The sequence below is a fragment of the Canis lupus genome, chromosome 17 (assembly GCF_003254725.2).
Source record: "Canis lupus dingo isolate Sandy chromosome 17, ASM325472v2, whole genome shotgun sequence".
NCBI classification, from domain to species: Eukaryota; Metazoa; Chordata; class Mammalia; order Carnivora; family Canidae; genus Canis; species Canis lupus.
The window spans coordinates 59,835,415-59,862,282 of NC_064259.1; the positions used below are offsets into that span (position 1 = coordinate 59,835,415).

Below are 26,868 nucleotides of genomic sequence, written 5' to 3' on the forward strand. Positions count from 1 at the left end.
GGCTTAACAGATGTCAAGACATAATTAATAAATATTTGTTGGATTAATTTTTGTAATTACAATCTTCTGTATGTTTTATCTTCACTTTTGATTCATAACCCCTTGGCAGTGGTTTCTGAGGTTTTTCTTTCTTTCTTTCTTTCTTTTTCCTGAGGCTTTTAGCCTTAGGTTTCTCTGCTGCTTCTGTTCTCCTGGTACAGAAAAGTTGATTAAAAAATATAGTATTTAGGGACACCTGGGTGGCTCAGCAGTTAAGCATCTGCCTTCAACTCAGGGCATGATCCCAGGGTCTAGGATCAAGTCCCGTGTTGGGCTCCCCTGCATGGAGCCTACTTCTCTCTCTGCCTGTCTCTCTGCCTCTCTCTCTATGTCTCTCATGAACAAATAAATAAAATCTTAATATATATATATATATATATATATATATATATAGTATTTAGATACATTGAGGAAACATGTTATTACATAGTCTATCCCATGTATACTTAGTACATTTTATAAACATAAAATCATCCTGCAACATTCTACAGCTATAAATTAGGTTTTTGTATGGCAGTTTCCTTTGAAATGGGGCACCCTCGCTGCTGCAAATTTCCTTAACTACAGATTCTCTGCGACTTACAATTTTTCAACTTTATGATGGTGCAAAAGTGATATGAGTTCAGTAGAAACTTACTTTGAATTTTACATTTTTATATTTTGATCTTTTCTTGGGCTAGTGATATATGCTATGATATGCCCTGGTGATGCTGGCCAGCAGCAGGGAGATGCAGCTCTGTGTTGGTCACACAGTCACGAGGGTAAGCAACGAATGCACTTATAACTATTCTCTACCCATACAACCATTCCATTTCTTGCTTTGAGTACAGTATTCATTAAATAGTCAACACTTTATTACATTAGATATTAGATTAGGTTACATTATTAAACACTTTATTATAAAATAGGCTTTGTGTTAGATGTTAGCCAGTAGGCTGATATGAGTGTTCTGAGCATGTTTAAAGTAGGCAAGGCTAAGCTATGGTGTTCAGTAGATTAGGCATATTAAATGCATTTTCAACTCCAACTCCAATATTTTCAAATTATGATGGATTTATGCAGATGTAACCCCATCATAAGTTGAGGAGGATCTGTAGAGAGATTAAAAACAAGCTGTAGTACATTTCTAAATATTATCTAGAAGTCATCTCCCTTCTATCACAGATGAAGAAATATCTCCTGAATGATCTGGGAAAGGGAAATGAAAGCAGAATAAGGAAGTTTAGGGTTTCTCCAGGTTTTAAAGTCACCATCTTTTAGCCTCACATATTCTCAAAGTTAGCTGCTTCGGGTTTCTCTGAGGAACTATCTTACTTAAAGAGAAGGGCTCTGAATTTTAGGTGATACGGATCTTAGTTTTATTCTCTGTTAACTTACCCAAGTGACTAACTTTGCCCTGGGAATTTAATAACATACATTATTTCCTTTTTTTTTTTAAGATTTTATTTATTTATTCATGAGAGACACACAGAGAGAGAGAGACAGAGACACAGGCAGAGGGAGAAGCAGGCTCCCTACAGGGACCCTGACATGGGACTTGATCCCGGGTCTCCAGGATCACGCCCTGGGCTGAAGCCCAGCACTAAACCACAGAGCCACCCAGGCGTCCCAGACATTATTTCCATAGTTAAAATAGCTCACTTGGATCCCTGGGTGGCTCAGCGGTTTAGCACCTGCCTTTGGCCCAGGGCACGATCCTGGAGTCCCAGGATGGAGTCCCACATCAGGCTCCTGGCATGGAGCCTGCTTCTCCCTCTGCCTGTGTCTCTGCCTCTCTCTCTCTCTCTCTCTCTCTCTCTTTCTTTCTCTCTATCATGAATAAATAATCTTTAAAAAAATAAAAAATAAAATAAAATAAAATAGCTCACTTATTACTGACTCTTCTGCCCAAGAAATACACAAAGATGAGATGAAGAAAACCTTAATAGAGTATAGGAGACTAGAAAATCAATTACCTTTATGTTAAAATTGTTCAGGCTACACTTTGAGGAATGAAAACAGGGCTTCTACTCTTCTCCATTCGACAGACACCTGCATCTTCTGGGGCAGTGCCAGCTGCATCCATCCTGGAGACACAATGATGAAGTTCAGAGTAAGTGGATTTGGCTGTATTTGGCACCTGGTCATGGGGGCTGCTTTTGACTCTGGCAGAGTCGATATTGTTGCCATTAATGAACCCTTCATTGACCTCAACTACATGGTCTACATGTCCTGTTAAGACTCTACCCATAGCTAATTCAATAGCACAGTTAAGGCTGAGAATGGGAAACTCGTCATCAGTGGAAAGTCCATCTCCATCTTCCAGAAGCAAGACCCACCACCAACAAATGGGGTGATGCTGGTGCTGAGTATGTTGTAGCACCCACTGGGGTCTTCACCACAAGGAGAAGGCTGGGGTTCACTTGGAGGGTGAGGCCAAGAGTGTCATCATCTCTGCCCCTCCTGCTAACGCCCCCATGTTTGTGATGGGTGTGAACCATGAGAGAATTATGACAACTCTCTCAAGATTGTCAGCAATGCCTCCTGCACTACCAACTGCTTGGTCTCAGTGGTCAAGGTCATCCATGACAATTGTAGAGGGACTCATGACAATTCATGCCATCACTGCTACCCAGAAAGCTGTGGATGCCCCCTCTGGGAAGCTGTACCCTGATGGCCGAGGGGCTGCCCAAACATCATCCCTGCTTCTACTGGTGCTGCCAAAGCTATAGGCAAGGTCATCTCTGAGCTGAATGAGAAGTACACTATCATTGCCTTCCATGTTCCCACCCATGAAATGTCAGTCATGGATTTGACCTGCCTCCTGGAGAAAAGCTACCAGGGACTCCTGGGCGACTCAACGGTTGAGAGTCTGCCTTTGGCCTACGTCGTGATCTCAGGGTCCTGGGATCAAGTCCCATATTGGGCTCCCTGCAGGGAGCCTGTTTCTCCTTCTGCCTATGTCTCTGCCTCTCTCTGAGCATCTTATGAATAAATAAATAAAATCTTAAAAGCAAGCAAGCAAGCAAACTACCAAATACAATGACATCAAGAAGGTGATGAAGGAGCCATCAGAGGGCCCCCTCGAGGGCATTGTGGGCTACTACAATGAGGACCATGTTGTCTCCTGCGACTTTAACAGTGACATCCTCTCTTCCTCCTTTGATGCTGGGGCTGGCATTGCTTTCAATGACCACTTTGTCAAGCTCATTTCCTGGCATGGCAATGAATTTGGCTATAGCAACTGAATGTTTGACCTTATGGTCCATATGGCCTCCAAGGAGTAAGAGCTCCTGGACCACCTGCCCCAGTGAGAGCGAGAGAGAGAGGCCCTCAGCAGCCAAGGGAGGTCTTGACCCAATTCATCCCTCAATACACTGAGAATCTCCTGACCTCTACACAATTTCCATCCCAGACCCCCTGAGGAGCCCTACATTGTCATGTGCCATGGTCAGTAAAGTATGCTGTCCCTAACCACTAAAAAAAAAAAAAAAAGAAGAAGAAGAAAGAAAGAAAGAAAGAAAGAAAGAAAGAAAGAAAGAAAGAAAGAAAGAAAGGAAGGAAGGAAGAAAAGAAACAGGATTAGTGAATCATTGGGAAAAAAATAAAAATGTACTAAATTAAAAATATACACGAATTCTAACGCTTTCTGTACAGATTATCTGCTTGGTGCATTTTTCACTGGAAATATTTGATCCCAGTGGACATCTTCCATTATCCTGTGTGCTTCTTTGCTTCTTTCTGTCACCTGGTAATGTTTGCTCTAAGGAGGAAGGTCAATTTTACCAAGAGATAAAAAAAAATAATAATCTCTATGCCCAACGTAGGGCTCAAACCCACAACCCCTACATCAAGGGTCACTTGCTCCCTGATTAAGCCAGCCAGGTGCCCCGATTTTACCAAGAGATCAAAACAAGACAAAACTAAGGAGGGCTTGGGGTGCCAAAGAGAAGATCCTTCCTCCGAATGTATAATGGCTGTGACAGACACACTTAGTGTGTTAACAATCAATTGCAAAGTAAGTCACAATAAATTTGCTAGTAGTAAAAAAGTACCACAATTTGCAAGTGATATATTCAAGAATTAGAGCAGATTCAGGTTATCTCTGTAATAACATCACTTTGATATATGTGTACTTCAAAATGCCTTCTGGGAGAGGAAAGAGGAGAGTTTATAGATAGCTACCAGAGACTGATATTATTTTGTCATGAAAATGTCGTAAATGTGAACAGCATCTGTCTTCTCTGTAATGGTGAAGAAAAGTAGAAAATGCCTGAGCCAAAGGATGTCTGACAGTGTAAATTATTTATTTTTGTCAATTAGCTCCCATTTCCCCTTCTCATGGCTATAGAAGGGGATTTCAAGATGGGGACCATCCCCCAAAACACACACATTCCTGGACTTTAGAAGTAGCTTCACCCCTAGTTCCAGGGATAGGCATATGTCAATATTAGCCTTTGAAGCATGGCTTTGCATCTCTTTGGCAACAGTGACTGAAAAAAATTTTTTTTTGGCTGTGGTAACTAGTAGAAGGAATTGAACCTTTTATGGAAACTATACCGCCAAAGAAACCCCAAGCCTAACAGTCTGTTGCTTTTCAAGGCTTCCTGCTTGTACTACAGCTAAAGTTAAGTAGTCTCCAGAAAGGGCATTTTCCCTGTGCCCCCCTCTGTCATAGCTATGGAGAATGAGGACAGGCAAGATCATCTAGCAGGAAGAACAAGATGTTATGGTGGACAATAAGAAAGATCTTATATAAAATAGACCTGGAAGTTCCTGGTTGGCTGGCCAAGAAACTCACTCCACCACCAGGGAGAATCTTCCATATTCCTGCATAGCAAGATATATAATATACGCTGTAGAACAATGATAGCTGTGTGCTATTTTCCATCCATTCTTGCCTTTCTAGAGTTAGACTTTTCATTGTAGTTACCCTGTTTCTTCTTCTTCATCATTTTTTAGATATATTAGATAAGTTGTAGGTTGCCAGGCCTCAAGGGGCCATTTCCGAATTCATGAAGAAAACTATATACAACAGCCAAAAATCCTGGTCTTATAGCTGAGCACAATAACCAGATAAAGCCCTGGATTTTTTTCACTGGGGAGGGAGCATTGGTAAGTAATCTTTTATATAGGCATGAACATTTAAAAGAAAATATTTTATTTATTTAAGTAACCTATACTCCCAATGTGGGAATCAAACCTATGACCCTGAGATCAAGAGTTGCATGCTTTTCTGACTGAGCCAGCTAGGCATTCCTATATATGAACATTTTTTTTAGCAACAACCATTTGCCCCTTATTTCTTTTCAGCAGAATTCTAATTTTGTTTAAGGAAATGCTCTTTATAGAGCCATGGCTGAAATGAAGTCAGAGAGGTAGCCTAGGATCACATCATACTTGTAGCCATTTAAGAATTTTGTATTATATTCCAAATTCACTAAAATATAAGCTCTGTGAGGTCATGGATTTTTGTCACTGTTGAATTCCCAGAACAGTGCCTAGCTTGTTAAATGAAAGTGTAATGGGAAGGCTTTGCAAGGGGAATGATGTGATCTGTTGTACAGAGAATAGACTATAGTGTGGGCTATAGTAGACCAATGCTGAATGGGAGTGTGGAGTTAATGGGGCTACCGCAGAAGCACAGGGAAGAAATGATGGGGACTTAAACTGGGAGGTCATGGTAGAGGTAAAGAAATGGCCATATTCACATATTTTGAAGACGGAGTTTCAGAATTTGCTAATATAGACCATAGGAGAAGTAGGAAGACAGGACTAACAACAAAACAGTGATTGAGCAATGTTCAAAATTACATGGCTGGATAATAAAGCTTTCAATAGTTACTAGAACATCTTTTTAAAAAAATTGTGATAAAATACACATAAAATCTACCTTTTTATTATTATTATTATTCATGAGAGACACAGAGAGAGAGAGAGGCAGAGACACAGGCAGTGAGAGAAGCAGGCTCCATGCAGGGAGCCCGACATGGGACTCGATCCTGGGTCTCCAGGATCACACCCTGGGCTGAAGGCAGGCGCTAAACCACTGAGCCACCCAGGGATCCCTAAAATCTACCATTTTAATGATTTTTAAATATACAATTTAGTAGCATTAAGTACATTCACAGTGTTGTGTTACCATCATCACCGTCCATTTCTAGAACTAGAAAAGATAATTTTTTAGAGTTCTAGATTTACAGCAAAATTAAGCTGAAAATCAGTAATTCCAAAATATTCTTCTTAAAAAAGATTTTATTCATTTATTTGATAGAGAGACAGAGAGCACAAGCAGGAGGAGGGGCAGCAGAAGAGGGACAAGCAGACTCCCTGCTGAGTGAGGAGCTGACATGGGGCTTGATCCCAAGACCCCAAGATCATGACTTGAGACGATGTCAGACGCTTAACTGACTGAGCCACCCAGGGCCCCCAATAAATTCTTTGTCCCATAAATCCATGACCTCCCCTCCTTAGAACCCTTTCATCATTCCAAACAGAAATGTTGCATCCATTAAACAATAGCTACCTATTCTATCTCTTTCCTGGCCTCTCCAAATAGCTATAGCTTCTACTTTCTGTCTCTAAATTTGACTATTTTAAATGTTTCACATAAGTGGAATCATTAGTACTTTCTTTTTTACTTATCATATTTTCAGTATTCTTCCATGCCATAGTCTGTATCATTGTATCATGTACTACATACATGTTGTAGTGTGTAATATTTAATTCCTTTTTAAGGCTGATTAATATCCCATTGTACATATATACCTCATTTTCTTTTTTTTTTAAGATTTTATTTATTTATTTATTCATGAGAGAGAGAGAGAGAGAGAGAGAGAGGAAACAGGCAGAGGGAGAAGCAGGCTCTGTGCAGGGAGCCTGACGTGGGACTCGATCCCAGGTCTCCAGGATCACACCCCGGGCTGAAGGCGGCGCTAAACCGCCGGGCCACTGGGGCTGCCCTATACCTCATTTTCTTTATCCATTCCTCTGTTGGAGACTTGAGTTGTTTCTGCTTTTTGGCTATTGTGAATAATGCTGTGAGGAACACTTGTGTACAAATATCTGTTTGAGTCCCTGATTTCATTTCTTTTGGTTATATATCTGGAATAGAATTGCTAGATCATATGGTAAATCTATGTTTAACTGAAGAATCATCAAACTGTTTACACAGCAGTTGCACCATTTTACATTTCCATCAGCAATGTTTCAAAGTTTCAATTCCTCCACATGCTTACCACACATTATTTTCTGTACTGTAATAGCCATCATGCATGTGAAGTGGCATCTCATGGTTTTGATTTGCACTTCCCTAATGACTAGTGATAGCATATTTTCATGTGTTTATTGATCATCTCTATATCTTCTTTGGAGAAATGTCTATTTAAGTCCTTTGCCCACTTATACATTGGGCTGTTTTGTTGTTGTTGAGCTGTAGTTGTTCTTTATATATTCTGGATATTCATATTTTATTAGATATTGATTTGCAGATATTTTCTCCCTTTCTGTGAGTTATCTTTCATCCTCTTTTTTTTTAAGATTTTATTTATTTATTCATGAGTGGCACAGAGACAGAGAGAGAGAGAGAGAGAGAGAGGCAGAGACACAGGCAGAGGGAGAAGCAAGCTCCATGCAGGGAGCCCGACGTGGGACTCGATCCCGGGTCTCCAGGATCAGGCCCTGGGCTGAAGGCAGGTGCCAAACCGCTGAGCCACCCGGGCTGCCCATCTTTCATCCTCTTGAGAGTTTGATGTACTTCTTAATGTTGATGCAATCCATTTTTTTCTTTTGTTGCTTGTATTTGTGGTGTCATGTCTAAAAAGCCAAGACTTGTCCCTATATTTATTCCTAAGAGTTTAACAGTTTTAGCTCTTACATTTAGACTTTTAAACCACTTTGAATTAATTCTGTGTGTGGTGTGAGGTAGCATTCCAACTTTATTTGTTTCATGTGGTTATTCACTTGTCCCTGCACCATTTGTTGAAAAATCTATTCTTTCATCATCGAATTATCTTGGCACCCTATGGAAACTCAACTGAACATAAATTAGTTTATTTCTATATTATTAATTCTATTCCACTGATCTGTAACAGCCTCATGGCAGTAATACACTGTCTTGATTACTGTTGGTTTGTAGTAAGTTTTGAAATTGGGAAGCGTGAATCCTCCAACTTTTTTCTTTTTCAAAATTGTTTTAATTATTCTTTGTCCCTTGGATATCCATATGATGATTTTAGGGTCAGCTTGCTAATTTCCGAAAAGAAGCCAGCTGGAATTTTGATAGGGAATGTTTTGAATCTATAGATCAATTTAGGGAATACTGCTGTCTTAATGGTATTATCTTCCAATCCATGAACATGGGATGTCTTTCCATTTATTTAGGTCTTCTGAAATCTTTTCACCAGTGTTTTGTAGTTTTCAGAATATAGGTTTTGCACTTAGATTTGTTCCTAAGTATTTTATTCCTTTTGATGCCATTGTAAATGACATACTTTCTTGATTTCAATTTGTTTGTTCATTGCTACTGCATAGAAATAAAATTAAGTTCTGTATATTGATCTTGTACCTTGAAATTTTACTGAGCTCATTTATTAGTTTTAATAGTTTTTTTAGTTAATTCCTTAGACTTTTCTACTTTTACTAATTGTCAAGCCTTTAGGCTTAGGTTTCATGCAAAGTGAAGAACTAGGTTCTTGAAGTCCTTGGACAAACTTAGCTTACAAGTATTATGAAGCCTATCAATGACTCATAAAGGCTTTTCAAGAGCAGAAAAGCATGAACATTCAGCCAAAAGGATATGTACTGTAAAAGAATACAACTGCCAGGATCTCTGGAATATCTGTGCACTAAACATTTAATGGGTTGTAACTTGTAAGTTTTCATTTCCTTGTCACAACATCTATGAAGGATAGTAAGAAACGGTATACTGCAGTGGTTAAGAGTACTAGGACCCTAGATTCAGAAAGAGCAAGCAATCACCCAAATCTAGAGTATGAGACATTCTACTGGGGAAAAGGTCTGGCTTCTCCATGAAATCAATTATAAGAAAAAAAAAAAAAGTGTGTTTGGGGGAGTGCTGGTAGGGATGCGACTGTTAAAGAATACAGTACACTTGGGATCCCTGGGTGGCACAGCAGTTTGGTGCCTGCCTTTGGCCCAGGGCGTGATCCTGGAGACCCAGGATCGAGTCCCACATCGGGCTCCCGGTGCATGGAGCCTGCTTCTCCCTCTGCCTGTGTCTCTGCCTCTCTCTCTCTCTCTCTGTGACTATCATAAATTAAAAAAAAAAAAAAAAAAAAGAAGAATACAGTACACTTAATAACAATCAAGTGCAATGTGTAAAACTGTCTAGATACTGATTTGAATAAACTAACAGTAAAAAGACACCCTTTAAACAACTGGAAAAATTTAAACATGGACTGAAGAATAGATGACAGTAAGAAATAATTGTTAATTTTGTTGGACATGCTAATGACATGATGATTATATTTTAAAAAATCCTCAGAGATATATAATGACTATGAGTAAAATACCTGGAGTTTGCTTTTAAAAAATGGAAGAGTAAAAATAAATAAATAAATAAATAAATAAATAAATAAATAAATAAATAAATAAATAAATAAAAGAGTAACGGATGACAGAAGATTGGAAAATATTGATAATTGTTCAGGATGGATAATTGGTACTTGAGGCTTCGCTCTGCTACTCTTTTTGTAGATGTTTAAAATGTTCCATAACAAAGTTGTTTTTTTTTTTCCAAAAAAGATTTTAGTGACAGAGAGAGAGAGAGAGTGAGCATGAGAAGGGGGAGAGGCAGAGGGAGAAGCAGACACCTGGTGGAGCAGGGAGTCCAATGGGGGGCTTGATCCCAGGACTCTGGTATTCATGACCTGAGCCAAAGACAGACACTTAACCGACTGAGCCACCCAGGCACCCCTCCATAATATAGAGTTAAAAATAATAATAAAATGTATAAGAGAAGACAGAAAAACAAAAGATCTGGATTTGAGTCCTGGCTAGCCATTTACTAGCTAGCTTTCTTGCACAAGCTATTTGACATCTGTAAAATGCTAATAAAAAGGGTACTATGTGTGGGACGCCTGGGTGGCTCAGCAGTTTGGCGCCTGCTTTCAGCCCAGGGTGTGAGACTGGGGTTCCAGGATTGAGTCCTGCATCGGGCTTCCTGCATGGAGCCTGCTTCACCCTCTGCCTGTGGCTCTGCCTCTCTCTGTGTGTCTCTCATGAACAAATAAATAAAATCTTAAAAAACGGGGGGGAGGGGCACTATGTGTAAAGCATTTAACATGCATGAGCTGCCTAGTAAAGTTTAATAAATGTTAGTTAATATTGTTATTGTGAAATAAAAAATATGACAGATTTGTCTTTTTTTTTTAAGATTTTATTTATTCATGAGAGACACAAAGAGAGGCAGAGACATAAGCAGAGGGAAAAGCAGGATCCATGCAGGGAGCCTGATATGGGACTCAAATCCAGGACCCCAGGATCATGACCTGAGCCAAAAGCAGATGCTCAACTACTGAGCCACCCAGTGCCCCACGACAGATTTAATTGTATGATCACTTTCAAACTTTTTTGTGTTAAAATATCAATCATTAATTGCAGTCTTTTTTTAAACTGAGAATACTGGGAATATAAATTTTGATTTATTGTGGTTTAGTTAATCTTGGAATTTCACACATCTATAAAAATAATAACACTTCTAGGTCAGGATCTATCAACTCTAGCATCATTTTAGAAGTTTTTTCTAACGCAAACATACAAGTAAGAAATTAGAGGTAAAAATCAGAAAGAGATAAAATTTACCTTTGAGGATGATATACTTGTAGACTCAAAAAAATCCAACAAGAGAATCAACTGAAAAACGTGTAAACAAAAAGAATTTAGGGTTCCTGAGTACAAAAACTAACATAACAGAAATCAAGAGTTTTCAGGTATATATCTAATTAGAAATTATGTTGGAAAAGACTCCATTTAAACTGCAAAAATTTTTTTTAAAAACCTGCAAAAATAATAATAGTAAAAGGTAAACACCTCAGGTTGCAAAAAAGATTAGCAAGAAATCAGCAATATCTTTAAGGGCACAAAAGAGTACTTGAAAAAATATAAAGGTATCTCTTATTCTTAGATAGGAAGATTCACCAGTATAAAGAGTTCGGTTTTCCCTAATTCAGATATAAATTTAATGTGATCTAAATAAAAATACTAGCAGGATTTTTGACAAATTGACAAGCTGATTCTAAAGAGCACATGGAAAAAGTAAAAAGCAAGAATATTCAGGAATAATTCTAGAAAAGGCAGGTGATAAGGGGAAGACGAACTCATCAGATGTGAAAATATAGTATAAATGTATGATACTGGTCAAGTGTAGATATACATATTAATGTACCAGACTAGAAAATCTAGATATTAATTCAAATACATACAGGAACAGAGTAAATTTGTTGTCCATATATCTATACAAAAGGAAATTTTAAAGGATGTTCTTTAGGCAGAAGGAAAAAAATACCAGATCAAATTAATAGAACTGTGTAGGGTAGCCCCGGTGGCGCAGCGGTTTAGCGCCGCCTGTAACCCAGGGCGTGATCCTGGAGACCCTGGATCGAGTCCCATCCCTCTGCCTGTGTCTCTGCCTCTCTCTCTCTCTGCATCTCTATGAATAAATAAATAAATAATCTATATTAAAAAAAAAATAGAACTGTGTAGATTTGCCCAGTGGGGAATCAGACAGCTCTCAGGGTCATCTTTGGCACTTTCAGAGCTCAACAAAAACTATTTGCAGATTGCTGAAATTTCTCTCATGCCTACACATTTGAATATGCTATTCTTTGAGTCTGGAACGCCTTTCCCCACCTTCCCATCTGCCAAACTCAAAAAAGTTCAGGAGTTATTCTCCTGTGCAAGTATTCTTTCTTTGGGAAGAAGCAGAGTATGTACAGTTCTCCTAAATGTTCATTTTTCTCCAGTTTCTTACATCTCCATTTTGTTCTCCATCTGTTATTTGTTCTTTACAACACTGCCTGCCAGAGGAATGTTGCTAAAATAAGATCTGACCATGTCTGTCTCCTCAAAAAATATTTGATGCCTACTAAATGCCTATGAATCAATAAAATAAATTACAAACTTGAGACATCGAAGACATTCAGGGCCTTCCAGGATTTAACTCTAATCCACTTTGCTCACCTCAGTATAGATGCCTTTGCACCCTACTCTTGGGTTACACCAGCCCTCACCATTCCCTCAGCATTCTAGGCATCTCTGTTCACCCAAATTATTCTGCCTGATATGCCCTCCCTCCCTCTACCATATCCCCACACCCATCTTTTCTGCCCATTCAGATCTTTCCAAGCTCTGTTTTCAATGAAGCCTCACCTAAAACCCCATTAAGAATTAATGATTTAGGGCAGCCCCAGTAGCGCAGTGGTTTAGCGCCGCCTGCAGCCCAGGGTGTGATCCTGGAGACCCAGGATCGAGTCCCATGTCAGGCTTCCTGCAAGGAGCCTGCTTCTCCCTCTGCCTGTCTCTGCCTCTCTCTTGCTCTCTCTGAATAAATAAATAAATAAACCTTTAAAAAAGAAAAAAGAATTAATGATTTATTCCTGAGTTTGCATAATTAGTCTTTATTTCATTATAGGTGGTATATTAGTTGTTTATATGTCTTCACTAGTCTGTAACATTCTGGAAGTCAGAGCTATATTTTATTAATCTGTTTTACCCTCCTACCCTTAAATACACTGCTTATCACAGGATATTTTTTGTGTAGAATGAAATAAAATAGTACCTGATGCCTGATAAATATTGAATAAATGTGAACTCTTTCTAGTGGTGATAATAGGTTCTCAATAAACATTTTGTGAAAAATGGCAAAACTGGTTGCGCTTATTATTAGCCAGCCACGTTCTTTTAAAGTTAATACTGCTTGGAAGCCATTATAAAGAGTTTTAGTTTCCTTTCCTGATGACAGCAAATGTTTAGGTTGTAGAACCTCAGAAAGGGCCTTAAGATAATTTTCAAGACCCAGGTTTATGTGTCACTTAATCTGGCTCCCCTACAGATAGAATTAAATATTGAAGTCTCCTTATATCCATAGAATCCCTGAAATTTAGAAAACTCTTAGTACATGGTAAGCACTTTATAAATGTTGGTTGAAGAAATGAACAAATAAATGAATTAGGATAAACTGTTTATGTGAGTCTCTCCAAGCACTTAGGAAAACATCATATATAAGAAATGTATTTTTTTTTGTTTTTTGTTTTGCTTTAAAGTTTTATTTATTTAAGCAATCTCTACACCCAACGTGAGGCTCGAACTCACAACCCTAATCAAGAGTTGCAAACTCCTCCAACTAAGCCAGGCAGGCACCCCAAATATATGTTTTTTTTTTTTCATCTTCCTGTCTCTAGCACCTAGCACAGTATCTGACACAAAATGAATGTTTACTAAATAGGTATTTATTAAATTAGAGACAAGAGATACTTAGTTTACTGTAAAAATGCAAAGAAGAAAACACATTTCTTGTATCACATGAACTTGTACCAAAGATTTATGAATAGATTTATTAATTGGGGTGGAAAAAATAGAAATTTCTATTTTCAGGATATAGAAGTGAACTTGGAGAGGTCAGGTCACCTTAGTCCTGTAGGTGGTTAAAGCTAACTAGTCACTGAGAATGAGAATCTGTCTGAAGATCTCTAGCCTCTGACTCTCCGCATAGCATCAGCCTCAGGACAACAGTCTGGTCAGGCTGTGGGCATATCTCTTAGCCTAAGAATGCATCCTGTTAGGGAAATTCCTACTGTGGGCACAGTGAAAAATAAAGGCCTTGGGTGGAGAGAAGGCAAATAGTAGGGGTGTTACTTGAAGCACAAACAGGGAAACTGAGTGGACAATCTCTATATTGCTACAACTGCTTCAGAAAAGGCACACTGACTCTCTCCCAAAGTACATCAGTATGCTGCTCCATCATGGAAGGAATGGAAAAGCAGGATGAGGTTGGCTGGCTGAAGTCACATCTTGGGGAAGCTGGCCAGGTTGGCAATGCCGCAAGCGTTGTTCTTATTCCGAGCCATGAGGATATAGCCTTTGTTTCCCCAGTTTTCTCCCCAGCTGTAGGACCAATGAAGGAAAATACTTAGTACCCTAAGTTTATTTATTCATTAAAACACTTACTGACTATTGTGCTAGGTACTGATGGTATAAAAAATGAATAAAACAGTTTTTACCTTTAAAGCATTTAAAGTAAAGGAAAGGAGAGAAGGCATAATGCTAGAGGCCTCAAGGACAGGGGAGACTGCGGTGATCAAGGAATCAAAAAAGGCTTAATGCAAGAGGCAGCATTTGAAGTGAGCCCAAAGACTAGATAGACCCATGCAAATGGGATGCCAGCAGAGGAGTATGAAATACTAAAGGCAGGAAAGCATGAGACATGTGTGAAGATTAGGTGACTGAAAAATAGCGTGTTTGACAGGGTACAGTAGGACATATGCCTGGAAAGGTATATTGAGATCAGGTTGAATTATCTTTACTGCCAGCCTAAAGAGTTCAATTCTGTGGTCCATTCTAGTGGAAGAGAGACTGAGAGTTTCAGATTGGGAATGTAATATGGTCCAACTTGTGTTTAAGGAAGAATAATCTTGAAATCATGAATCTAGAGCATAAGAAAGAAGTAAGAGAGGCTGAAACTGGTGATCTTGGTCTTACTGGGTAAACCCAAAAGGAGAGATGAAGCTACGAGAATGAATGAGACTGCTGAGGAAAGAAGTGGAGAGAATGGAAGACAATGGGGTGTGGGAGAGGAGATTGGTCTATGTATCTTCCTAAATAGTTTCCATGAGTTTTCTGTCCTTTTCCCTCAAACAGCAAATTCTCCAGTTACCCAATACATTTTGCTTAACACCATTACCCCACTCCTATTCCCTTCTCTAGGGGTGTCCAGTGATCCTGACCCTGCTTAAGTGTGTCCCTTATTCCTCCCAGCTCTCCTAGATCATGTTCCACCTCTGGCACCTGACCAGGGAAGGACAGAGTAAGTACTTGGGGCTGGGAGTCGACAAAGGGAGAACATAGGACAGAAACTGTGGGAGGAGTACCTTTTTAGAAAGGTGTTTGGGTTCAGCCTTAGTTGGGACTGTGATCTACACATTCTATCCTTCCAGTCCTCTAGACAGCAGCACAACTTGCTTATAGCACTGTTCTGGCCTGTGAACTCCTCAGAGTCTAAGACTCCTGTCCACTGAAGGCACCAAGGACAGAGAGTTTAGTTAGTGCTGTTGCCAGGCTGGTATTGGCCGATGAGGAAAGGAAAAGTATAATTCTCATTAAGTTTACCCTCCAAAGTCACAAAAGGGGAGCCAAAGAACACTGTAGGTTTTATTTACTCCCAGTAATAGGGAAGGAAACACTAATTGTTGTTGTTGTCTTATCTACTTCCCAAAAAGTGTTTCTCTTCACAGACATCAAAATCTTTGGCCAATTTTTATATATGTTATCCTAAGTATATCTGGACGGGCAAAAAGTTGCACAACTGGATATAAATCTTTACATTGGTTCCCTACTGCTTACAAACAGACTGATGATGGAAAGCTTCCTAAGATATTGATCACATTATAGAAAAAAGAAATAAAAAACTATGTAATTCCAAACTTCCTGCTGGTTTCTTGGTGCTATTGTATGTTCTGGTTAGTTAGGTCTTTCTTAAGGGGCTGTGAGATCACCAAAGGCAAACATTCTGTTCTTTGCTATACAACTAAGTACCTTGCATGTGGGGCAGCTGCCCAACACATACTCTGAGTACTACTGTCTGGCCATGATATGTTAGAACTAATAGCCTCTGATTGGGAAGGGAGAACTAAAAAGTTTGAGACGACTTTCTCTTGAAGAGAGAGAAAGAAATATTGGGAAGTTGGAGTTGAAGTTGAGTGCTAATAGGGGGATCGAGTGCCAAACTTAGTATCCCCATCATTACCTGTTTTTAATTATCCAGTGCTTGTTTCCTTTCTGGATGCCATATCCCACTGCCAAAACTGCATGGTTCAGATTATCGCTATTACAGTTTTCATCGTAGTACACACCTAGGAAACAAACTCTCAAGGTGAAGCTTTCTGCAGTCCACGTGCCACCCTATAGAAACCTGCCCTGTCAGGAGGATCGGTGACAGAGATGCACTGCACTGTGGCAGCTGTTGTTCCCTTTCCCTTGGGCAGACTCAGTCTGAATGTGGAAACCCAAGTACGGCAAATGCTCAGTAGCCTTCGAGAAGCTGCAAAGCTCACATCATAAGAAATAGTTGATTGTGTTCTTTAGGAACAGCTCCTTACCTTTGCTGTAAAACTGGAAAGAGGTCAGGCTTGCATCAATGGCCACAGAGATGGGTCCCACTCGGGCCACTGCCCTCTTCAGGGCTTTCTCATTCCCCTCAGGGATCTCTCTGTACCCTCTGCACTTAGCTGCCTTGCCTGTTGGGTTGTACATACAGCTTTCATCCTGGAAAAAAGGAGGCTAAAACAGGATGAGGACAAAACAGCAGGCCAGGAACTAGTGAGTGAGAAACTCCACCAATACTTTGAGAGATGTTGGTGAACAGACAGACCTAGAGTCTTTAGAGAGGGTCTGTTCTCTCCTTACCATTTTAGACAATTATATATATATATTTTAAAGATTGCATTTATTTACTCACGAGAGACACAGAGAGAGAGAGAGAGTCAGAAGAAGCAGGCTCCATGCAGGGAACCTGATGCGGAACTCGATCCCGGGTCTCCAGGATCAGGCCCTGGGCTGAAGGCGGCACTAAACCGCTGAGCCACCCAGGCTGCCCCCATTTTAGACAATTATAAAAAAAGAAAATGAAAATTGGATACCTTGCACATATGCAAAAATAAGCTCTGGGTGGTTTTAAAACATAAATGTGAAAGGAAACATTGTAAAACTTGAGACAGAGAACATTTTTTATTCCCTTGGGGTAGAGAGAGATTTCTGGAACAAGGTGTTGTTTAAAAGCACAGATTATCTTCTGGTCATGTAGTAGGTGTAGGCCGTAGAGGGCTGGGTAGGGAGGAGGCTTGAGGTCTGGCTAGAGGGAAGACCTGGGCCCTATAGCCATATGACAGGGGATATGAGTTTTGGTTTGTGCTCTTGAAAGCACATAACATGACATTAAAACATATTAATAAAGAACTTAGCAATTTAGCATGTGAATTTCCAACATTATGGAGGTCTAGTTAACAATAATAGAATTCATTGGCAAGCCACAGTTATGAAGTCTAATGGCAAACCACATCAAGGTGGTGTAGTATTCTTTTTCGCAATTCATTTTCCTACAGACTACCCCTTCAAAACCCTAAAGTTGAATCTATCAGAACATATTACCTAACTATTAACAGTAATGGCAGCATTTGACTGGATTTTTTTTAAAGGCACAAATTACAAAGGAAAACAATAATTTTACTAGTCTGAAATTATGAACTTTCCTGAGTTGAAAGATATAAAAAGAATAAAAAGACATATGTTCACCTAATACATACAGTATTAGTATCCAGATATCTTTTTAAAATTCCTAAAATAGGGGATCCCTGGGTGGCTCAGTGGTTTGGCGCCTGCCCTTGGCCCAGGGCGCAATCCTGGAGTCCCGGGATCAAGTCCCACGTCGGGCTCCCGGCGTGGAGCCTGCTTCTCCCTCCTCCTGTGTCTCTGCCTCTTTCTCTCTCTCTTTGTGTCTATCATAAATAAAAATAAATAAATAAATCTTAAAAAAAATTCCTAAAAATAGTGAGAAGGAGAAAAATAACCTAATTAAAAATGTGCAAAAGATATAAACAGTCAATTCAGTCAATTCACTGAAGAAGAAATGCAGATGGCTAGATAAACATACCGATGAAGATGGGAATTCTTAAATACTTCAGGTGGGAATATAACTATCTCCAAACACTTTGGTAAACAATTTGTCATTATTTAAAAGTTGAAGATGCATGTACCATAAGGCTCTTCTGTTCCAAGGTATTATAGTCTACTAAAGAAAATTTTGCACATTTGCATAGAAGACGTGCTGGAAATGTTTATGACAGATGAACAGATACAGTAGATAAATCTTGGCACTGCTACATGATGAGTGGTATGAATTTGAGCATGCTATTTTATCTCCTTCAGTGTCAATTTCCTCACCTATAAGATAAAGATAAGCTTACCTTATCTTCTGTTATGAAGATTAAATGAGAAAATGAACTAAATACATGGCTTAGTACATAATAGCCATCATTCTTTTTTTTTTTTTTTTAAGATTTTATCTATTTGAGAGAGAGAATGAGTGAGAGAAAGAGGATGAGCAGGGGTAGGAGCAGAGGGACAAGCAGACCTCCCACTGAGCATGGAGCCTGACACAGGGCTCAATCCCAGGACCCCAAGATCATGACGTGAGCCAAAGTCAGATGGCTAACTGACTGGGCCACCCAGGTGCCCTGTAGCCATGATTCTTATTACTCAAACTTGCTATCCCTGCTTCAAAGGTTCCTGTTGCAAAGGCCCAATGCCATATTACCAAGCCCATGTATATAAAGGATCTTCTTCTTTTAGTTAAGAAAGTTCTCCTTCCTATTACTAAAGGAGGAAGTAGATTAATCTCTAAAGTTAAAACAAGTATGAAGCAACTTATTTTTTCTCTCATTTTGTGTATGTCTGCATGTTAGCTTACACAATTTGCATAAACATTCCCCAGACTCATGCTGAAATCATGCAAAATAAAGGCACATGATTCAGTAAATTAAAGTGGCTGGTTTGGGATCTGCAATGAGAGCGGAGGAGCTGAGTGGGAGGTTGCAGAGGCCTACTAAGATGTCTGTGGGGTCACCTGTACTCTGTTTTCTCCAGGGAAAGAGACAGATAGGGTTATGGTGGCCTAAGCCCCCCAAATCTCCCGGGCTGTGGGAATCTTCTTGGCCTCCTATGGTAAATTATCCTATCAAGAAGGCAGGATAAGGGGAATAGAAAACAACATTTTTGGAATTGTTTCCAGTACAAAATATCATGTTGGGGGAAGAGGAGCCATTTCTGAGCTGTATAACTGCACAGGGCAGTCTCACCTGTCCCACATATGGGTAGGCATCTTCAGAGTCAATGCCCCGGTTCTTCTGCACATACTGGAAGGCATTGGTCATGTAGCCTCCTCCACAGCCATCATTCTCAGAGACACAGTCCACCAGGTTCTGGGGACTCAGATTTAAGAGTTTGCCAGTTTTCTTCTTGAGTTGGCCCTCCAGGGCACCCACAGAGCTAAAAGCCCAACAGGAACCACACTGACCCTAATAGGCATAACAGAACAACTGTTAATCACTGCTGTTCACACTTTTTGTTCCTTTCCTCTAAACTGCCCGATGAAACACCCTTGTCCCCTTTTCTGTGAAATCTTCCTATTTCCCTTCATTTGCTAGGTTATATTGTTCTATTGTTATTGTTTGCATGGATAACTGTGCCATTATTATTACCATTATTATTATTATTAGTTATTATTACCATTATTACTATTAGCTGCTGTGAAGCAGAGTACTCACATTGCAACCTACAAGATATGTGACCTTGGGTAAGTTATTAAACCTCTCTGTGCCTTATCTGTAAATGTGGATAATAATGTACTCAATTATGGATTATGAAGATTTAAAAAGTTAATTCATGTAAAGGATTTATAAGTTTCTGACACATAACAATTTCTCAAAAAGTGCTATTACTGTTTGTTCAGCTAGATTATACATTTTTCTTTCTTTTCTGTTCCATTTTTTAGGACTGAGGTTTCTTGAGGACACAGATTATGTCTTAGTCATCCTGAATCTCCATTGCCTAGCACTATACTTGGTAGGTTTTTATTTTTATTTATTTTTATTTTTTTTAATTTTTATTTATTTATGATAGTCAGAGAGAGAGAGAGAGAGAGAGGGGCAGAGACACAGGCAGAGGGAGAAGCAGGCTCCATGCACCGGGAGCCTGATGTGGGATTCGATCCCGGGTCTCCAGGATCGCGCCCTGGGCCAAAGGCAGGTGCCAAACTGCTGCGCCACCCAGGGATCCCACTTGGTAGGTTTTTAAAAAGATGTGTTTGTTGAATGAATATTAAATCAGTTATTGATCTGGTTGATATAATCAGCTTTGTTACGGTGGAGGTAAAAGTGGCATTCTCCTGCTGGTACGAATGTTAAGATTGTAAAAAAATTTTGGAAATGGTTCTCTGTGTGGTTCCAATTTTAGGATTTATTTTGCATAAATATTTGCACATGTACATGAAAACATACAAACAAGGGTGCTTACAGCAATACTTGAAAAAAGAAAAAAACAAACAATATAAATGTACAAAAATAACAGAATAAGCTATATTCTCTTAGCATTGGGAGAGAGCCTTTAATTTCTTGCCCTATCTTTCTAGTTCCCTCCTACCTTAAGAACAAAGAAGTGGAAAGAGGTCATGCCAAGAGAAAGGAAAATACCTGGTTCTTGACAGGAGTAACATATCCTTTCTTTCGATAATCAACGGAGTCTGGGGCTCTGCTTTCCCAGTCTGGGATATAGAGAGTATCATTACTGCGGGAGTGAGAGGGGGGTACTTTGAGTCCAGTCATCTTCTGAACCACCTCTTCACTGGTCTGGGACAAAAAACAAAAAGGCAAGGCATAAGCAGAGAACTAAGGCAAACAGGGCAAGTAGGCCAGGAGCTGAGGTTCAACTCACCATGTCACCCAAGTGGTTCATGGCCAGTTCATATGTATGGACACCAAGAGAGGCTTCAAGATTATGGATAGAAATATGCTTCAAGTTTTTTTCCCAAATTAAACGCCGAGAGAGTTCATCCACCTAAACAGAGAATAGTCAGTACTGGTGGACTGTGTCCTGTGTACAAAGTTACATAAGTAACACTGTGGAGATTTTTAGAAAAAAAGATGAAACAATCATGCAGGGTTTATAGTCTAGTTGGAGAACTGGCCACAGTATTATTGAGAGCATACAGAAAGAAATACACAAATACAAAAATAGAATCCCAAGCTCTGGAGAGACGTATAGAAAATTGCTCATGGATGAATAACATTAATCTGAGAAGTCTTCCCCAAAGAGAAGTATGACAGTTATAAAGAAAAGGCTTGAACTTGAGGGAGGGTGAGTCAAAGAGTAGGAATGAAACTGCATGTTGAGTTAGAGAACCGGGGCAGGTTTGCTTGGCTGGACTGATTAAGGTATCGGGATTGAAGAAGGGAGTCTGGAAGCTAAAGGCTGGAGGTCTCAAGTTCCCCGACCATGCTCCCCACCCAGTCCCCAGGCACCTTGCTATTATACTGCTTCCTGTAGGTCTTCTTCCAAAGGTCCCATTGGGTGTCCAGTATCTCCTCAGGATATAGAGCAAAGCTTGCCATGGGCAGCAGCAGTAGAACCTCAAGCCCCCACATCCTGGGGAAGGAGATAATTAGGGGAGAGTCTTCTGTTTGCCAAAGGGTTCATAGACTGGCTTGGGATGAGGAAATAGCTGAAGTCTTATTCCCAAACAGGTGGTTCTTAACTTTTGGGAGTCATAGACTCCTTTGAGAAGCTAGTAAAATTTTGTAATCCATTACAGTTCCACTCACCTGAAAAATGCATGCACACACAATAGTTCTGGGGATTTCATGAACCCAAAGCACCCCTTCCTTGGGACCACAAGGCAAATTAAAACAAGGATTTATAAGGAAGGAATACAAAGAATTGAGCATGATTTGCATATAAAACAATGATAGGAAGGATCTGGGTTTGGATTGGGTGCTGATACATCTGGTTCTACGTATTTTGACCTAGGGAGATTCAACACACACAAATACACCCCACACTTGCACAGAAAACCAGAAATGGGGTAGAAAATGGACAATCAGAATGGAATCAGCACCTGTCTCCTGTGCAGACTTGGAAGTTGGAGGGGGGTAGGAGAATACAGGAGAGATCTCCAGCTAAGTTTTGTTCCCTGACCATTTCTTTAAGGTATTATTTACCCCCTTGCCCCAAATTCTGATACTTTCCCAGATCTCGCCAGAAGAGGATGGAGAAAAGTTGACAGTATTTCTTACTTTCTAATGTTTATGGTCTCCTTAGTATTATGCATCTCTTCCTCCCTTCTCTTCCTGCTCCCTCAGGCAGGAAACTGCCCCTAATCTCAACCAGATGATGTTGGCAGCAAAGTTTTTCTTTCTTTTCCTGACAACAAAAAACCTCTGTGACTGCCTCACAGGATGAAAAGCTTCAGAACCAAAGCTTGTTAGAAGAATGCAAGACAAAAACAGCAGTCTTCTATGATCATTAAATTCACGGCTTTTCAGTTTACTCTAGCTTCACTCATTTAAGGTGGCTTGCTTAATTCCATGTTCTCCATTTTAAGAACAATTTATAGTCTGAAGCAAGTCATACAGCTTGCATCATTTTTAAATTTACAGTCCTATTTTTGTGTAATCTTTGCAGACTGGCAAAACATTCAATAAGACATTTCATATCTGGAATGTTAAGGGCTTTGAGACAGAATAGAAAAGCACCTCTGGGCACCAGTCCTTCTCCCTGCTAGTAAATTAACCCTTTTGGTACCTTTGGCCAAAACAGAAAACCCTACCGGGGGAGGCCACTCTTTAAGGGAACCAAGGGATTCCCTGTATCTCTACTATATCTCTAGCTTTCACTAACAACTATGTATACAAACATATAAATCGTAGAAGGAATCCTAAAGATTTCCAGGCAAATTTTATTTGGCCAGGAAATGACCTGTTTTTACCCACACAACCTACAAATCTTAACTAGATGCCCAAGTCACGACATCCCTTATATCCCTAAAATGGAGAAAGGAAGAAATGAGAAGCTAAAAGATCTAGCAAGTAGAAAATGTTACCTGCTGACAGGATCTGTGCTCTGGGTTCCGTTTGCTGGGGAGTGTGGATAATGTGGGCGGATGACTAGGGGTACTGGATTTATTCCATCAGGATTGCGGAAGTCAGTTTCAGCTGTGGGCTGGAAATTTTGAATAGGAAAGGGAGGCGGGGAAAGAAATGCTGAGAGAAGCGGGGTTGGAGAGGGAAAGCAGCAGTGGATTTGCAATGCTTCTGTGTGTGTGTGTGTGTGTGTGTGTGTGTGTGTGTGTGTGGAGTGTGTGTGCCAGGATGGAGAGTTGCTAGGTATTTAGTTTCACATGACTGTCTTTGAGGGCAGTAAAAAAAAAAAAAAAAAAAAAAAGACTTCAATACACATTGTTGTATTGGAGCTTACCTTCACTTTGATGGTTAACAGGACACAGTCCTGGTCTCCCCCATCCTTCTTTATTATATAGTATTTATTATATTGGGGATTACATCTTCTCCTGTCCTTTTCCTGTTATCAGCCATCTCTCCCAACTTTGAAACCTTAGTTTTCAAGTTTGTGTCTGACCCTCACAGCAAGGATGAGGGAATAAATACAAGACTAGAAAAGAGTATGTAGGAAGCCATGGGCTCTAAAATCACTAGTAGTTTATAAGCTTGTTGGCTAAAAGTTATCAATAGCTCTCCCAGCTTAATACAGTTTTGCTGAGGAAGGATATGCCCAAATGTCCAGATGAAACTTGTTCTAAAAGTAACCAAAAACAGCATTCCTAATTAATGACTTCACTTGAATCAATGCCATAAGCACTGACATGTGACTTCTTTGTTGCTCTAATTCTCAGATGGTGGGATGCCTGAACATTATCTGTTTCAATTATTAAAATCCCTGATCCAAGACCAGTCATGTGAGCTTCTCCAAATGATTCCGACAACATCTAGGCATGTGACAGATCATAAGAGTCTAGTTCAGTCCCTAAACCACATCCCCAAACTCCCATTTTCTTCCACAAATAGAGATGGGGGAAGAGGAAAAGACCGTCCTTATACACAGCGGTAGATTCAATTTCTAGCTGGACTGCACACATAAGACCTTCAAGAATATAGGTTTATGCCTGCCTGTAAATTTTAAGATTTCTTAATGAACCACATGGTCCTAGAAGGAAACCAAGTCCAGACCCAAACGGTTTAAATTTCCTCATTCATATATCCTTTTCATCCAGGAGAGCAGGGGATACTAGGGCAAGGAATCTGATGTGCTTTATCGGTCTCAAATCTCATTTCTGTCTGCTCTGGAGGACTTGGGCAATTCCCCAACCCCCGTCTCATGGTCAGATGTCCCTGCTGATTTTACTCAGAATGAGTCAGGATCAGGAGGACAACCAAGGAGTGCTGAGTGATCAGAGCCCTATGATTTCTGAATCCTGAAATTATAGACACACTGTGCCTTATGTTTGCATATCTGGTGTTCAAACTATGGACTATGGATTCAACTAGTTGTGGGTATTTGTTGTTTATGAGCTGGAAAGGAATAATAAAGCCGCAATCAAGACCACACAACACAACAAAGTTTACAAAAGGAAAAAATATTTTGTTTTAAAATCTTTGCTACATGTCATTATTTTTGCCACTGTAAAGCTCAGCATAGATGCCAGCAGTACAGAAACGGCCAACAAGAAAAAAACAAAACAATCAAAAATAAAACCCTGAAGGAAAAGCAGAAACAAAACCCCCAGAGCATCTTTTCCCTCCCTTCTCCTTCCCCAAAAGCCCTATAACTGTACAATATTATAGTCCTGATCACATTTAAAAACAGTCAATTATTAAAAAACAAGGATTCCATTGGAAACTCAACTTTTTGGTTTCTTAAATTGTGATATAAATATATATGTATATGGTATGTGTGCACATAGAATAAAAAAATAGTCTCCTTTTCAACTCCACTACCTGGCACCAGACTGGAGACAAAAGGGAGAGAAACCCAGTAATGATGCTCTCTCAGCCTCTCCTAAGGCCATCTGTGCTCCTCAGTCTCCAATGGCTATGTTTAATATGTCTTCTCCTTATTTCAGTCTTTCACTTAAGATACTGGCCTGAGCCAATCAAAAAGAAAGGGGGGGGGGGCTGATAGACATGACTGTTACCTGAGGAAGGTAAAGAGTGAGAGTAGTAACCGGTATCTGCATTTATATGGCTATAGTTAACTCAGTGACCCTGTAAGGAATGGAGTCTAGGCTCCATCTATCACGTGGATTTATTCTCTTGCATCATAAAGAAAAATCCAATCTTATGATTGGAAGGAGCAAAAGGTGAGAACTATAGGTCCAGAAAAGACCTAAATCTCAATTTCTAACCAGACTGAATTGAGAATGGGATTAAAGAGGCTACTTTGCAAGAAGGTTTGGTATTTGGTTTGAACTCCAGCAGTGAAGATTTCACTGGGACTGCTAATCCAAGAAGTTGAGTTTCCATGCAGAAATAACCTCTACAGAACACACATCATATGTGATTCTGACAGAAAAATGCAGCAAGTATGGCCAAGTATGGGGTTTTTGAAAGGGGTTTATCTTCCCACCCTAAACATCTGTAATATTTGCAGATCTTCCATATAAGGTGAGAGCACCAAAAGTGGGACTGACCCAGCTTTATCACTAAATATGTTTGATAAGAAACCAACCACATCAACAGAAGACTATATATATCTGCTTACAGTTGCATACTGGCTGGGCATAGATGTAAGTGCAGCAAAGACATTTATTTAAATACTCTTTGGCTGCAATACTAAGTGGAAAATACATAGAAGATTTAACTCCTTAGGACTCTTTGAAGAATATACAGAAAAACAAAGATAAAATCTGGGACAAATTTTGCATAACTCCCTAATAGGGAGAAAGAAACAAACACAGAAACACACGTGTGGATATATATGTGTGTGTGCGCATGCGCACGCGCACACACACAAACACACACACACACACACACACACACACACACACACACTCTCTTTCTCCCTCTCCCTCTCTCAACTTCCTCGCTCACCAGGCAGCAGAAAGAGCTTATTATGCTTACTTCCTAAAGCCCTATACATACCTACCATGTTTCGTGGTCCTCAAATATGAGGACATTTCTCTTCTCCCCCACCTTATTCAGAATTTCTTTCCAAAAACAAGCCACAGTATTGAAGGCAAATAGTGGGTGTCATGTTCTCTAACCTGCCTCTTGACCCTAGCACAAATCATTTCTGCACAAATCAGAAAGACATAAGGAAAGGCATTCTTAACTTTACCCAGCCTCAGTTTTTCAAAGGATCCCTAAAGCCTTCAGGATTCACCCCATTTCTTCTATAAATGTTATCTCAGAGGCAGAAGGGCAAGAAAAGGCCAAAAGGAAGGGGGGTACACATTAGGGGTGAGGGAAGGGAAGGGAGAGGGACTTTTATTCTCTTTACAGAAAGATTTGCTTTTTAAAAACAAACGGTGATTTTTCTCCCCCACCCCTTATCCTCACCCCAAAAGTTCTATTCTGAAAAGGAGGGAAACATAGTTAGGTCAGGAAATTCTTCATTGTTGTAGCTGTTGCTCTGGTCTCCCAGCATGGACAGCATCTCCTAATAAGAGAAACAGAGCAAGTCTAGTCACACACCTTAATCCCTCACATTTAGCGAGCTTCTTCCTAGAATTCCCCTAAAGCATCACTCCTGACCCCACACAGTTTCTGTGGGGCTGAGCTCCCTAAGCCTTCCCTACTCCCAGAAACTCCCTGACTCCTTTAGATGACAACTTTGGTTCCTAGTCCCTTCTCTGGTTTCCTCCTACAGTTCCACATTTTTCCTCTTTTCTAGTCTTTTATATTTTTCAAAAAGAGAAAAATCTGCTTGCCACATTTCATATACTCCCCACGAACACATATGGAATTATCTCTTACCGTATTTGTTTTCTACCAAATCTGTTTTGCTTTCTTTCAACCTGTGTTTTAAACAAGCTCTTCTTTTGTCCTAAGATTA

The 26,868-nt window shown here is 39.8% G+C and overlaps 2 protein-coding genes and 1 long non-coding RNA gene across 12 annotated transcripts in view; 1 reads left to right on the top strand and 2 right to left on the bottom strand.

The window, feature by feature from the left end:
• Positions 1-23,147, top strand: part of LOC112664004 (uncharacterized) — a 28,728-nt gene extending 5,581 nt beyond the window's left edge. Inside the window, exons 2-6 of one of the 3 annotated variants that reach the window (XR_004806368.2) lie at positions 720-800; positions 2,067-2,131; positions 14,962-15,061; positions 19,802-19,872; positions 20,438-23,147. This is a non-coding gene — a long non-coding RNA (uncharacterized LOC112664004). The remainder of the gene's footprint in view (positions 1-719; positions 801-2,066; positions 2,132-14,961; positions 15,062-19,801; positions 19,873-20,437) is intronic. The other 2 variants (XR_004806369.2, XR_007403138.1) reach the window with 2 other exon arrangements.
• CTSK (cathepsin K) lies at positions 13,466-21,449 on the bottom strand. 2 transcript variants are annotated; one of them, XM_049095904.1, is made up of 7 exons: positions 21,327-21,449; positions 20,740-20,862; positions 20,499-20,654; positions 19,107-19,325; positions 16,353-16,518; positions 16,001-16,106; positions 13,466-14,142 (listed from the first exon to the last, which is right to left on the bottom strand). In XM_049095904.1, the coding sequence occupies exons 1-7, from the start codon at positions 21,447-21,449 to the stop codon at positions 14,043-14,045; spliced, it is 993 nt and encodes a 330-aa protein (XP_048951861.1). In that variant the 3' UTR covers positions 13,466-14,042. The 2 variants fall into 2 exon arrangements, with proteins under 2 accessions (XP_048951861.1, XP_048951860.1); XM_049095903.1 differs by having other exon boundaries at positions 16,353-16,533.
• Positions 23,148-24,435: 1,288 nt separating the features above from the next.
• The window catches only part of ARNT (aryl hydrocarbon receptor nuclear translocator), a 71,465-nt gene continuing 69,032 nt past the window's right edge, over positions 24,436-26,868 (bottom strand). For all 7 annotated transcript variants that reach the window (XM_049095902.1, XM_049095899.1, XM_049095900.1 and 4 more), the window contains one exon: positions 24,436-26,472. In XM_049095902.1, coding sequence (XP_048951859.1) covers positions 26,383-26,472 — 90 coding nt within the window. In that variant the 3' untranslated portion in view covers positions 24,436-26,382. The remainder of the gene's footprint in view (positions 26,473-26,868) is intronic.